Here is a 15,096-nt window from a genome sequence, read left to right on the forward strand (position 1 = left end):
GAGGCATAGACTGAAGGCTGTGTCTGGTGGAATAAAAAGGGGGTGGGGCGGATAGAGACACCTGGGCGGGGTTTATGCGTCTTCTGAAGGTTGGGCGGGGATTCCCGGAGCGTGAGAATGTGACAGAGAAGACGTGACAATGTTTAGGGAGTAGAGCAGCGGCCATGTTGAAAGATGGCAAATAAACTAGTATATAGTTATCATTGTGATGGGCTCCCACACACTCCTCTAATGACTTTAGTTTGTTCTTTTAGAGATTCCTGAACCCCACAAACTTGTTCTCTCCTCCCCATGTCACTCTTTATAAATAACTCCCTCCCCCCATGTAGCACATCATAGAGATAAACTGGGCTGTACCATGTTACAGGGGAGCTTCAACTTTTAGTAGCTTATACAATGGCTCGTTCTGAGCAACGTTTCAGTTGGCCTTCTTTATTTCTTTTTTATACTGTTTGAATTTTTTGCCTTCTGACTCTTTCCAGTTTTCACTAGTCACTAGGGTTGCCACCTTTTAATAAAATGCTCGCCGGCTGGTGGTGGGGGTGGGAGCAAATGGGCGGGCCTTGATGTAGAAAGGGGCGTGTCATGATGTAAAGGGGCGGCCTGAATGCACGATTGGCTAGAAGACAGCAAAAAAAGTACACTTTGAGCGGGTTGGGGGCGGGCCGAGGAATATTACAAATTTACAGGCAGCTACATTGCGGGTAAATTTGTAATACCAGGCCCGGCCTTGGCAGGTGTTTTCCCAGCTAGGTGGCAACCCTAGGGGTCACTGACCCCATCTAAAAAACAAATGCTCTGTAAGGCTACAAATGTATTGTTGTTGCTACTTTTTATTTCTCATCTTTTTATTCAGGCCTCTCCTATTTATATTCCAGAGCCTGACCTATAGCCAGTACATCTGCACAGGAACCTCCGCAACTAGGCTTGCCACCTTTTAAAAAAGGCATATACTAAAGGGGCGGACTGTGACGCTAAAAGGGGCGGGGCCGGTGATGTGTGCTGCAAAAAGGGGTAGTGCCACATGGTAGTGCTGCAAAAGGGGTGGGCCACATGGTAGTGCTGCAAAAGGGGCGGGGCCACATGGTAGTGCTGCAAAAGGGGCGGGGCCACATGGTAGTGCTGCAAAAGGGATGGGGCCACAGGGTAGTGCTGCAAAAGGGGCGGGCCACAGGGTAGTGCTGCAAAAGGGGCAGGGCCACATCCCCAAAAGCCAAAGAAAATGTAAGTTTTCACCAGAGGGCATGGGCTTTTATAAAGGGTATTACAAATTACCGGCAGCTACAGTGACGGTAAAATACCGTCCGGGTGGCAACCCTATCCGCAACCCATATTTTTTTAATCAATTAATTGTGTAGGTTAACACCCCAAAACATAGGGGATCATGACAAAAATAATATGTACCTCACAAGAACCAAACATGGAGTAGCTGCAATGTCCCTGTTTTCTCTGTTTAGCTCTAGAAATAACAGAAACCATTGAATATTTATAATACAAACAAACAATAGAGAAGAAGAATGTTCAGCACAAGCCCTGTTCATTGCTCTCATGTTGAACATGTTATACATAGAATTGCCCAGTTTTTCAAAGGGCTGTCCGGGGTTAAAACTGCTTGTGCGGATTTCCAAATTAAGAAATCCGGAAAGGACATTGAAGTTAATGGTGTGCGATCAGCGTCATCAATCCCGCCATCATCAGTCCCCCTGCTGTCACATGGCCTGCCCCCGACATCACCCGCCACCCTCCCGCCCGTATTTGGGCTCCACAAGGGCCAATGGAGATAAAACGGCTGACATTTATTATATCACCCAAGGGGCCACCAACCCCCCATTGTAGACCCCCTACTGTGTCCCATCATGCACCTCTTGCAGGCACAGCAATCTGATTTCCCTGCTCCCAGGCCTTGGACAGCAGGGCCCATCATGGCTGGGGGCCTCCCACACCCCAGTCCGATCCTGGGCCTGATAAATCATATTCCAATTTGTGAGTATGTACCCAATCAAAAAGGAACAAGTGCATATGTAATATTGGTGTCTGAAGGATTCTGCAGTATATTCTCTTAATCCTAACTGTGAATCATAGCAGAGGAGCTATCAGTTTATTTGCCTCTATTTTCTGGGTAGGCAATCAAATGCATTTAAATGAATATAATACTGGAATTGAATCTCATAGGTTAAGAGCTACTTCAAGGTCTCTGATTAAAGATTTACTTCTAATTAAAGGAGACAACAAACAAGCTCCCTTGTCTTTCAGTCTGAGTGCATGAAATGTTGTGTATAAGTATAGCGGAGGGGGGGGGCGAAGTGAGAACGGGGAGTCACAATGACCAGGAATTGAGCAGAACAGCAAACCCATTAGCCAAGTCCATGAAAAATAGACTGGGGTATTGACTGTATTTTATTGATACGATTTATTGCTTGCTTGTTTATGTTCTTTCATCCTGTTTTTCTTGTCTTCTTTTCTTTAGTGCAATATGGCATAAAAGAAATGAGGAGCAGACCCATTGGCTAATGGGGATTCAGGAGAGAACCCAGTGGTAGTCTGTTGGGACAGAAGCTGCATTTAATGAATATAAACACTATAATCAATGTTGTAAATCAGCAATCCAGAAAGCAAAGAAAGGAAATGAGGAGCACATTGGGGCTGAGGCTAAGACTAACCCCAAAAAGTTTTTTAATAGTAAAAAGATGCAGGTTGAGAGTGTTGCTTCTTTAAATAATGGTGCCAGTATGGTTGCAACAGATACAGAAAAGGCAAATGTGCTAAATCGATTATTTTCTTCAGTGTATACAATAGAGGAGTCTGAGTTCCCAGGCTCACTTCATATCTGCACTGTTCATTGAGCTCAGCTCATTCTAGTCAGTGGCTGACTCAGGATATGATCCATAAAGCTTTAATAAAAATTAAACAAAGTAAACAAGGCTCCAGGGCCAGATGGCATACACCCCCGGGCTCTAAGAGAGCTCATTCAGTTTTAGACCAGCCCCTATTTCTGATTTTCTCAGATTTGCTTTCATCTGGTATGGTGCCTATGGATTGGAGAAAAGCTGATGTAATTTCAATATTTAGCCTGGCAATTATAGGCCAGTAAGCTTGACATCTGTGGTGGGCAAATTATTTGAAGGTTTGTTAATGGATCACATTCAAAATTTTGTCCTAGTGAATGGCATCATGAGCAGCAAAATTCATGGCTTTATGAAGGATAGGTCATGTCAGACAAATTTGATTGCTATTTATGATGAGGTAAGTAAGATGCTGGACAGTGGGGGGGTAGTAGATGTGATCTATTTGGAGTTTGATACTGTGCCCCACAAACGACTGCTTTCTAAACTAAGGTCTGTTGGGCTTAATGAAGTCGTTTGCACATGGATAGAAAACTGGCTACAGGATCGGGTACAGAGGGTGGTTGTTAATGGGACATTCTCTACTTGGAGTAAGGTTCTTAGTGGGGTCCCCCAGGGCTCAGTATTGGGTCCACTTTTATTTAACTTGTTCATTAATGACTTAGGGGAGGGGGTTGTAAGTAATGTATCAGTGTTTGCAGATGAGACAAAACTATCAGCCCAATTAATTCCATCCAGGATGTGGCACTTGCAACAGGATCTTGACTAACTGGCAATCTGGGCAGCTAAGTGGCAAATGAGATTCAATGTTGATAAATGTAAAGTCAGGCACCTGGGATGTAACAATATCCACTTATACCCTTAATGGGACTGCACTAGGCAAATCCATAATGGAGACGGAGCTTGGAGTCCTTGTAGATAATAAACTTGTCTGTAGCAAGCAATGCCAGTCAGCAGCATCAAGGGCAAATAAGGTCTTGACTTGTATTAAATGGGGCAGAGAGTCACGGGAGGAGGGGGTCATTCTTCCACTGTATAGAGCACTGGTAAGGCCCCATCTAGAATATGCCGTACAGTTTTGGTCTCCATCACTCAAACAGGACATTATTGTATTAGAGAGGGTACAGAGAAGGGCAACTAAGCCGGTAAAGGGAAAATCTTAGCTATGAGGAAAGACTGGCCAAATTGGGGATGTTCACGCTGGAGAAGAGGCGCTTAAGGGGAGATATGATAACTTTGTATAAATATATAAGGGGATCATATAATAATCTCTCTAATGCTTTATTTACCAGTAGGTCTTTCCAGCTGACACAAGGTCACCCATTCTGATTAAAAGAAAGAAGGTTCCAATTAAATATTTGGAATGGGTTTTTAGCAATTCTAATTTTGAAAACTACAATTGTTTTTAAATAAGAGAATTTTATTATGGCATCATATGTATTTTGCTAAAAATATTATTCTTTTAGCATTATTTTGTTTTTGTCCATGAAAGGTATGTTACAGTATGGACAGTTTTCCCACAGAGAGAGATAGCATTGTGTAAGCGACTGTAGGTACCAGACCAGTTCCAATGCCAGACAGGGTGTAGAAGTCAATTTGGACTCACATCAGCATGCATTCAGCAGAATAATGGTATGAACAATGTAAGTGCCCGTAAGCCTACAGGAGAGACACAATGTGATAATTTCTGATACTCAGCATTTACAGGGTATTGATAGTTGTTTTGCTATAAGACAGACTGCTGTTAGAGAGAGCTGACTCATGCAGCATGTCTGGCTTTGGAATAGTTGAGGGGGTCTCCCATTAATTAAATAAATATACTTGTATGCTAAACTGTGTTGTGTTGATGGGTTTAAATGGTTATGCAGCAAATGATAGGGATTTCGGCATGTGCTTTGCACTTCTCCTGCCTCTTCCCGTCTGACAGCAGGCACTCTAGAAAAGTGCTTCTTAATCTCAGCGAGAAGCTGCTAGGCTCCACTAAAAGCTTAATGTGCAGGTTTAATGGTTAGCATGACGGCCGCCATTGAGGATACACACAGTCAGAACCTTTCTGAATTACTCACAGTTATTGATCCATCTCTGCTCCTTTCCTGTGAATTAGAAGCATTTTAGACACACAAACACGCAATTAGTGATTCGTGAAAACGTATAATGTAATGTGGAGGTGCTTTCAGGAACCACAGCTGGATCTATTAAAGTCGTTCTGGAGTCGTCAGCTATTGTATGATACTGATGGGATACCTCTTCACTGACCAATTGTTGGTTGGAAAGTGTGGTGGGAGACTGGTGGGTGAGTGTGGTTGCAGAGGCTGGTGGGAGAGTGTGGTGGTAGGGTCTGGTGAGGCTGGCACAAGCCTGGACCCACGAAGTAGTAAAGTAATGTAGAACTGGTTTTATCCATAGACTCTCCCACCAGACTCTCCTATACAATTATTTAACCAGTATATAGGAAGTTTAGATTTGTTTGTTTGAGCTTACCGCTGTACACGGTGGGCCCGGGTGCAGGGCCGGAACTAGGGGTAGGCAGAAGAGGCACGTGCCTAGGGCGCAAAGGTAGAGGGGCGCCAGGCACTTACCTCTTCCGACGCCTTCCCCTAGTTCCAGAAGCAGTGGTAGCAGTTTTCCGCTCCCCTGCGCATGCGCACTTGTGCACCGCCGATGCAAGCTTCCTTGGCACATGCGCACTTGCGCGTCCTCGGCGCATGCGTATTTGCGCGTCGCGTCCTTGGCGCATGCGCAAATGGTGGGGGGGCGGAGTAGGCGCTGCGTTGCCTAGGGCAGCCGGCCTTCTTGGCCCGGCACTGCCCGGGTGCACACGCCCCAGACCTTCAGCAAGGGGAGCAAAGCACCAGACAACTTTAAAAGAGACTGGCACAAGCCTGGACCCACGAAGTAGTAAAGCCGGAGTCAGATTGTAAAAGGGTTAAAAAGGCTTACATTTTATTTTCCATAATTAAAAACTAAGTCCGGATGCATTATGTGTCTACCAAGGACACTTAGTCATAGGCTTTATTGCTTGGTTGTTTATGTTCGTTCATAGGCCAGCCTATGACTAAGTGTCCTTGGTAGACGAAACGTGCCAGGCCTTGGTTCTTAATTATGGAAAATTAAATGTAAGCCTTTTTAACCCTTTTACAATCTGACTCGGCTTTACTACTTCGTGGGTCCAGGCTTGTGCCAGTCTCTTTTAAAGTTTTCTGGTGTTTTGCTCCCCTTGCTGAAGGTCTGGGGCGTGTGCACCCGGGCCCACCGTGTACAGCGCTAAGCTCAAACAAACATATCTAAACTTCGTATATACTGGTTAAATAATTGTATAGGAGAGTCTGGTGGGAGCGTCTGGTGGGAAAGTCTATGGATAAAACCAGTTCTACTGTACGTTTCATACGCTTGGTTACTAAATGGCAAATGGTCGCCTTAGACTTCAAAAACTGCTTCTTGTGGTTAAAGGGATGGTTCACCTTTAAGTTAACTTTTAGTATGGTCTAGAATGGTTAATTTTAAGCAACTCTACAATTGGTCTTCATGTTTTCTTTTTATAGTTTTTGAATTATTTGTCTTCTGACTCTTTCCAAACTTTTAAATAGGGGTCACTGACCCCATCTAAAAAACAAATGTTCTGTAAAGCTATAAATGTATTGTTATTGCTACTTTTTATTCCTCATCTTTCGATTCAGGCCTCTCCTATTCATATTCCAGTCTCTTATTATAATATAATATAAATTCATGGTTGCTAGGGTAATTTGGACCCCAGAAACCAGATGGCTGAAATTGCAAACTGGAGAGCTGCTGAATAAAAAGCTAAACAACTCAAAAAACACAAAAATTAAAATTAAATGCAACTTGTCTCAGTGTATCACTCTCTATATCAGGGATCCCCAACCTTTTGAACCCCTGAGCAACATTCAGAAGTAAAAGGGGTTGGGGAGCAACACTAGCATGAAAAATGTTATTGGGGTGCCAAATAAGGGCTGTGATTGGCCATTTGTGGATTGTCAACCTACATTGAGGCTCTGTTTGGTAGTGCACCTGGTTTTTATACAACCAAAACTTGCACCCAATTCTGGAATTAAAAAATAATCACCTGCTTTGAGGCCACTGGGAGCAACATCCAAGGGGTTGGAGAGCAACATGTTACTCACGAGCTACTGGTTGGAGATCACTGATCTATATCATACTAAAAGTTAACTTTAAAGGTGAACAATTTTTTCAAGCTATTCCTATTGGTGGGTCAAACAGTACACAATTCCCCTTCTTCTCCAAAGGGGGAAGAGGGAGAATTATGAGTTGTAAGCCCCACCAAGCTTTTCTATTTTATAATAAATCCTGCAGCCATGTAAACAATGGGTTTCAAAAGGACAGGATCAGTATCAACAGAACCATTGGCATCACTGCATTATATTCACCAATCCCTGATCCAACATGCAACAGGAAAACGATTCCCCTCAAACATACAAGGGGGGTCTGGCAGTGCTGCTCTTTTGAAAGATCCGGGCCCCCCTTGACAGCGCCAAAGCCGTGCGCCCATTTCTGAAGTCCCTAACAGCCGAAATGCGGAAGTGCTGAAAAGCCAGTCGAAGTCCCGAAGCGGTCAAAACACCTGAAGCCACGAAAACAGCCGAAGCTGAACTCCCGAATCGGCGAAAAGACCCCGAAGCCACGAAAACAGACGAAATTTAAGTCCTGAAGCGGTGAAAAGACACAGAGTCACGAAAGAAGGTGAAGTTGAAGTCCTGAAGCGACAAAAACACTCAAAGTCACGAAAGGAAGCGAAGTTGAAGTCCTGAAGCCATGAGTTCAATTCATCTGAACACCAATGTGTGTTTTTTTATTTTTTTAATCCCCTGGCCACCAATGTATTATTTTAATATTCTATAGGCCCCTGCCACCAATGATTTTTTTTTTAAAAAAATATTCTTTGGGGCCCCAATTTTTTTTAACTTGTAAGGGGGACCCTGACCACCAATTTTTTAAAAAAACTTTTAAGGGGGGCCCTGGCACCAGAGTTTTTTATAAACTTATAAGGGGGCCCTGACCATCAATAGCTTGTCACCAATTATTTTTTTTAACTTGTAGGGGGGCCCTGACCACCAATTTTTAAAAAAAACTTTTAAGGGGGGCCCTGGCACCAGAGTTTTTTTTAAACTAATAAGGGGGGCCCTGACCATCAATAGCTTTTATAATGTGTGTGTGTGGGCGGTTACCTTTTTTAGCACCGATGTCTGTGTGGTCTTTTTGTGGAGTGGGCAGGATCTGGGGTGGGGTTGTATGGGGCCCTGTGATTTCTAATGGTGGCCCTATATATATATATATATATATATATATATATATATATATATATATATATATAGTTTCTCCAAAATGAGTGCACTCAAACCACAAAAACATCAATGCCTAGGTGCAGGTTAAAAAATGTCATATAATGTCAATAATCACAAACCACACTCCAAGGACTTCAAATAAACACAAAAAAAAAGTTTATTTCAACGTTTCAGCTCCTCTACTCGAGCCGTCTTCAGTATGTGCAAACTCCATTACAGTGATGCCTTTTTAAAGTGAAAAAATGGCTCCAAACAGGTGAGTGTGACATCATCAGTGTGAGACCATCACAGGTGAGTGTGACATCATCAGTGTGAGATCATCACAGGTGAGTGTGACATCATCAGTGTGAGACCATCACAGGTGAGTGTGACATCATCAGTGTGAGACCATCACAGGTGAGTGTGACATCATCAGTGTGAGACCATCACAGGTGAGTGTGACATCATCAGTGTGAGACCATCACCCCTACTATACTAATGAACCTTGGAATGCTATTATATCCAGTGTGTTTAAATAAAGAAAATCTAGTAACCACTGTTACTCCAAACTGTGCCTGTGTGCTTTCAGTGAGTGGCTCTTCCATCCTGTGCATATCACTGTGAGGTTAAAAGCCAAAGTATAATTGGCGCTGTCACCCCAGTCGCTACCAGAGTGACATTAAAAGATCACTTACCCCAGGAGGTCGGAGTGTAGGGCTTTACATCTTATTGTCGTCCCCTTTGCCAGTGGCCCAACACGGTGTAGATCACTGGTGTCCCCTTCTTTCACTCGCAACTCCCCCGCAAACCCCGCTCATCAGTCATCAGTAGCGTAGGAGAACATGCCTACTGTTGTCATGGTAACCCGCGAAGCTTGCTATGGGAGGATCACGCCCACCTCCTTGCAGTGAGCGGTGAGTAGGGTTGCCACCTTTTCAGAACTGTTTTACCGGCCTGGTGAGGGGTGGGAACAAAAAGTGGCGGGTGTGATGTCAAAAGGGGGGGTGCTGTGCCGTAAAAGGCGCAGGCACTTCAAGACGGCCACAAAAGCTAAGTTTTTACAGGGGATTGGGGGCAGGCCGAGTGGTCTTTTTAAGGGTATTACAAATTTACCGGCAGCTACATTGCCGGTAAATTTTTAATACCGGCCCCGGCCTTCGCAGGTGTTTTACTGGCTAGGCCGGTAAAATACCGGCTGGTTGGCAACACTAGCGGGGATACAGTACTCTATACACCTTCCCCTTGTTGCCATACTCACTTCTCAGCACATCGATCTCCTGACCATAGGGTGCCCATCGGGTGATTGTTCGGGTAGCCAAAACTCCCTAAGACGTAAGGGATGGCCACCGGAACAATCACCCGATGGGCACCCTATGGTCAGGAGATCGATGTGCTGAGAAGCGAGTATGGCAACAAGGGGAAGGTGTATAGAGTACTGCCTCACCGCTCACTGCAAGGAGGTGGGCGTGATCCTCCCGCAGCAAGCTTCGCGGGTTACCATGACAACAGTAGGCGTGTTATATATATATATATATATATATAAACAAGTCGTGGACAGCACCAAAAAACAAGACCAAGCCAACACACATAGCAGCACTATATGGAGAATTATAGGTACTGTGGTGCACGGCCTAATGGAAATTGCCGGTCTTCTCAAAAAGACACACTCACAGCAGCACTCACAAATTGCAAAAAAAGTGTATTCAGTGAAAATTTTAAAAATACAGGCTACGTTTCGGGCAAGCAACATGCCCTTTATCAAGCCAAGCAAAAGAAATATAAAGACACTTACATAGTCATATGCTTTTAACAGGGTACACAGGAAGTGACTTCACATTAGGTATCCAGCTGAAATGAATATGTGGGTCAATCCCCCTCTTCATTTACATATAAAGATAACGTCATTATTCATACAAATAGAGAAATGAGTAATGTAACACAATCTTGAACAGTCATTTAGGATCAGGGATCACAATCATTTATGAAGAGAACCCCTCCATTTCATTTTCACTTGTTCATGATGTTCACCAGATTCAAGTTTTGGATGTAATGGTGTATAAAAAGCAAGGTGGGGGAATTGATACTACACTGTTTATAAAACCAACGGATCACAATCAACTGTTACATTGTAGGAGTTACCACCCAAAACATGTAAAAAAGTCTATACCTGTCCGTCAGCTTACTAGAGTTAATAGGATAGTAAGTGATCCAGATCAGGGGTGTCCAAACTTTTTGCAACAAGGGCCAGATTTGGTGAGATGAAAATGTGTGGGGCCTGACTATGGAACCAGACATTATTTGAACCATTAATGGTTTGGCTAATTGTGTATAATTAACTAGACACTAGGGCTATAGTGCCATCTTCTGGGTGACAGGTACACTGCATAAATATCAACGTTTCATCATTAAAGAGATACTGTCACAGGAAAACGTGTTTGTTTCAAAATGCCTCAGTTAATAGTGCTGCTCCTGCCAAATATAGACCATAGAACACTACACGTTATAAGAAAGTACAGATTCTGATGAATCCAAAATGGAAAAATGACCTGTGGCTACAGCTGCTGAAATGTACCCATATTGCCAAGTGCACTCTATGCTGCAACACAGGCACTCTACTTGATATGAGTTTGGTTGGACTAAGTTAACCAGTCACCTAAATGTACAGGTGTTTAGTTAGAAATGTAATTTTCATTGTATGAACTGTATCATTCATATGAAGTCTTCGTGTAATGCTCTCCTCATTCTCAAAATATGACACCATGCGCCCCTCCTCAAATGTTCTGCCGCTTTCAGGCGCCAGGTCACAATGAGCATCACCGAATCCACGGCAGGGAGGCACTTTTAATTTTTTATATAAAGAGATGAAGACTAGCAAAGCCAACAACTCTGCAACCTGAATACCCAGAGCCGTTCAATTCCTATTTGAGAGCCGGCACAAGAAATGAATCCATCTGAAAAGAAAGCCGAAACCTCCAGCCTTTCAGAGGCTGCAAATGAAGAGACTCTTTTCTCAGCAAGGGACCCCTTCCAGCAAACACAAGAAAGCCTGGAGGAAGATTTAAAAAAAAAGCTGCGAATTCTGTCCAAGAGGGAAATCAGTCTTTCCCAGCATTGTGCCACTCTCGCAGGGTACATGAGAACCTTACGAATGCCCAGGAGCCTCAGTTCTTTTCTGATACCAATTTTCTTCCAGGAAGATGAAGAGTTCTTGGATCAGTGGAACACAATCCTAAAAAAATGCTCTGTAGACCTCATGCAGTTAATGGTTGAGGGCTTGAGAGCCACCTTGAAACAGGTCAGGGAGGAGATAACTGAAGTTCAACAAATATTACTAGAGATCCTGCCGGAGGAAGACTGTCAATTCAGAGAGGCAGAACTCAAAGGCAAACCTATTCTGCATGCGTTGGAGCAAGATCTGGAGAAGTATCAGAGAGAAGTGTTAGATTACAGTGCTACGAAGAAAAGAGAAAGGGTCCCCCCTCCAGCCACAACATGCACAACCTACCCATCAGGAAGCAATGCCGAAGAAGAGGAAGAAGAAGAAGAATCAAATTCACCTACATCCTCTAACTGGCAGAAGATGAGAGCCAAGAGCCCACAACCAAACTGGGGGCAAAGTGAAGTCAAACATCCCTTTAAGTGGTGCAATAGAAGGTGTCAAGGAGGCAGGAATGGGAAATCTCAAGAGAGGAAAGGAATCTAGAAGTTCCCTCGCAACTGGAGAGGTAAATGATTAGGTTTGTAAAGCACTAATATACCTTTTTAACATAAGCTTATAATATTTAATTGTCAGTGCATTTCTTTAAACAATGCTTTTTTTAATGTCTGTGGGGATGAGCAAATGAATGCAAAAGAAATGCCCCTTCTTACACACTAGCAAAGTAAGTGAGGCTTTAAAATGGCATTTCAAATATATTGCATTGATTTCATGCATGTAGCATTCGGTGCAACTAATACGATTGCTGATGAGTAATACTATGTTCTGAAGTCACTTGTAAAAGTAATTTAACATTTTCTTTCATTTGATATCTTGTTCTTCAAATAAGACTTCATACCCTGCTTATATATAATTTCATTATTACTTCATACATGGCTTATTTATAATAACCTGCCTGTTTGGGAAGGGTCTGTATATATACATTTACATTCCATTTCAAAGACTTTTTTTTATATTATATTAGATTTACTAACAAAGAGAATAACCTCTTCATTATTATAATACATTTCTTAAACAATTATTATAATGGCTAGCCATACTATATTAATATCTACTAGTCGGTTGACATATTAGTCTCTCTCGGTAGTTTGGAAAAAATATTATAATCTATTATTAGGGTTGGATAATATATTAGTATCTATCAGAAGTATGGATGATATATTAATATTGATCGGTAGCTTGGAAAATATATTACAATCTAATAGTAGGATGGACAATACATTAGTATCAGTAGGATGGATAATATATTAGTATCTATCAATAGGATGGAAATATATTAGTATCTATCGTTAGCTTAGAAAATATATTACAATCTATTAGAAGGGTTAGATAATGTAATAGTATCTATAAGTAGGATGTAGGATGTATTTTCTATTTGTAGGATGGATAATATATTACTATCTATCGGTATCTTGGAAAATATATTACACTCTATTAGTAGGGTTGGATAATATAATAGTATCTATTAGTAGGATGGATAATAAAATATTTTCTATTTGAAGGATGGAAAATATATTACTATCTATCGGTATCTGGGGAAAATATATATCAATCTAGTAGAAGTGTTTGATAATATATTAGTATGTATCAGTAGGATGGATAATATGTTCATATCTATCGGTAGCTTGGAAAATATATTACAATCTATTAGAAGGGTTGGATAATATAATAGTATCTATTAGTTGGTTGAATTATATTTTAGTATCTATCACTATCTTGGAAAAAATATTATAATCTATAAGAAGGGTTAGATAATATAATAGTATTTATAATTAGGACTGATAATAAAATATTTAATATTTGTAGGATGGATAATATATTACTATCTATCGGTATCTTGAAAATATACAACACTCTATTAGTAGGGTTGGATAATACATTAGTATCTCTCGGTAGTTTGGAAAATATATTACAATCTGGTAGAAGTATTGGATAATATATCGGTATGTATCAGTAGGATGGATAATATATTCATATCTATCGGTAGCTTGGAAAATATATTACAATCTATTAGTAGGGTTAGATAATATAATAGTATCTATTAGTTGGATGGAAAATAAAATAGTTTCTATTTGTAGGATGGATAATATATTACTATCTATTGGCATCTTGGAAAATATATTACACTCTATCAGTAGGATGGATAATATATTCATATCTATCGGTAGCTTGGAAAACATATTACAATCTATTAGAAGGGTTGGATAATATAATAGTAATTATTACTATCTTAGAAAATATATTACAATCTATTAGAACGGTTAGATAATATAATAGTGTATATAAGTAGGATGGATAATAAAATATTTTCTATTTGTAGGATGAATAATATATTACTATGTATTGGATAGCTTGGAAAATATATTACAATCTAGTAGAAGTGTTGGATAATAATTTAGTATCTATCAGTATAATAGATACTAAATTATACTGGATAATATATTCAAATCTATCGGTGGCTTGGAAAATATATTACAATCTATAAGAAGGGTTAGATAATATAATAGTAACTATTAGGTTGAATTATATTTTAGTATCTATCAGTATTTTGGAAAAAATATTATAATCTATTAGAAGGGTTGGATAATATACGTATTAGTATCTATCAGTAGCTTGGAAAATATATTGCAATCTATTAGAAGGGTTAGATAATATAATAGTATCTATAAGCAGGATGGATAATAAAATATTTTCTATTTGTAAGATGAATAATATTTTACTATCTATCGGATAGCTTGGAAAATGTTTAGAAGGGTTGGATAACATATACGTACCTATCAGTAGGATGGATAATAAAATAGTATGTATCAGTAGGATGGATTATATATTAGTATCTATCGGCAGCTTTGAAAATATATTACAATCTATTTGAAGGGTTGGATAATATAATAGTATCTATAAGTAGGTTTAATAGAGTAAGAGGTTTTAACTGAGACAGTGGGACCCTATAGTGGAACCTCCATAGATAGAAAACTGTGTCCCTCACAAGCATGGGCTGATACAGCGGATATTTGTCATTATCACCTCTTTTTATTTCATGACTCTTCTTATGGTTCTAATGACTGTTATTATATCTGGGATGTCTTTCAGGTGGAGAAGACTGGATCACATGGAATGTGCCACCAAAATCATCTTCTGCCTTCTCCTTTGAGACCCACTAAGAGCCGTATCTGTAACACTGTCTGCTCATGTATTTGTATGGACTGCTCCTTTATAATGTGCTTTGTATTTTAGCTACTTGCTCTGCATTATTTCTCTACCCCACTTAGTTTGTGCTTAAGGGGCCTACTATTAGAAAGTACATGTCTTGTTGTAGCCTGAACTCACAGGACCTCCCTAACTCGTCTGTCTGATACATGCAAGTTAAGGGTAGGATGGTGAGTTGCAATAATTATAGGGCTGCAGAATGTAGTGAGGGCTGCTCTGATGGAGGGTCCCAATCCTACCTGCACTCAAGGATACAGAGTGTAAACAAGTGGCAGATTGTGCCACTTAGCAAATGACCCCTATAGATTTTTTTTTAAAAATAAATCTATCCAAATACAGTAGTTAATTAGCCAAAAGTGTAATGTATAAAGGCTGGAGTGACTAGATGTGTAACATAATAGCCAGAACACTACTTCCTGCTTTTCAGCTCTCTAACTCTGAGTTAGTCAGTGACTATAAGGGAGGCCACATGGGACGTAACTGTTCAGTGAGTTTGTAATTGATCCTCAGCATTCAGCTCAGATTCAAA

At 40.8% G+C, this 15,096-nt stretch overlaps 1 protein-coding gene across 1 annotated transcript; it reads left to right on the forward strand.

Moving 5' to 3' along the window:
* Positions 1–11,049: 11,049 nt before the first annotated feature.
* On the forward strand, positions 11,050–14,876 carry LOC121401191. The gene is made up of 2 exons (XM_041585527.1): positions 11,050–11,868; positions 14,451–14,876. Exon 1 carries the CDS (start codon positions 11,085–11,087, stop codon positions 11,844–11,846), a length of 762 nt encoding a protein of 253 aa, XP_041441461.1. The 5' UTR covers positions 11,050–11,084; the 3' UTR covers positions 11,847–11,868; positions 14,451–14,876.
* Positions 14,877–15,096: the final 220 nt, after the last annotated feature.

This window comes from Xenopus laevis, chromosome 3L (assembly GCF_017654675.1).
Source record: "Xenopus laevis strain J_2021 chromosome 3L, Xenopus_laevis_v10.1, whole genome shotgun sequence".
Taxonomy (NCBI): domain Eukaryota; kingdom Metazoa; phylum Chordata; class Amphibia; order Anura; family Pipidae; genus Xenopus; species Xenopus laevis.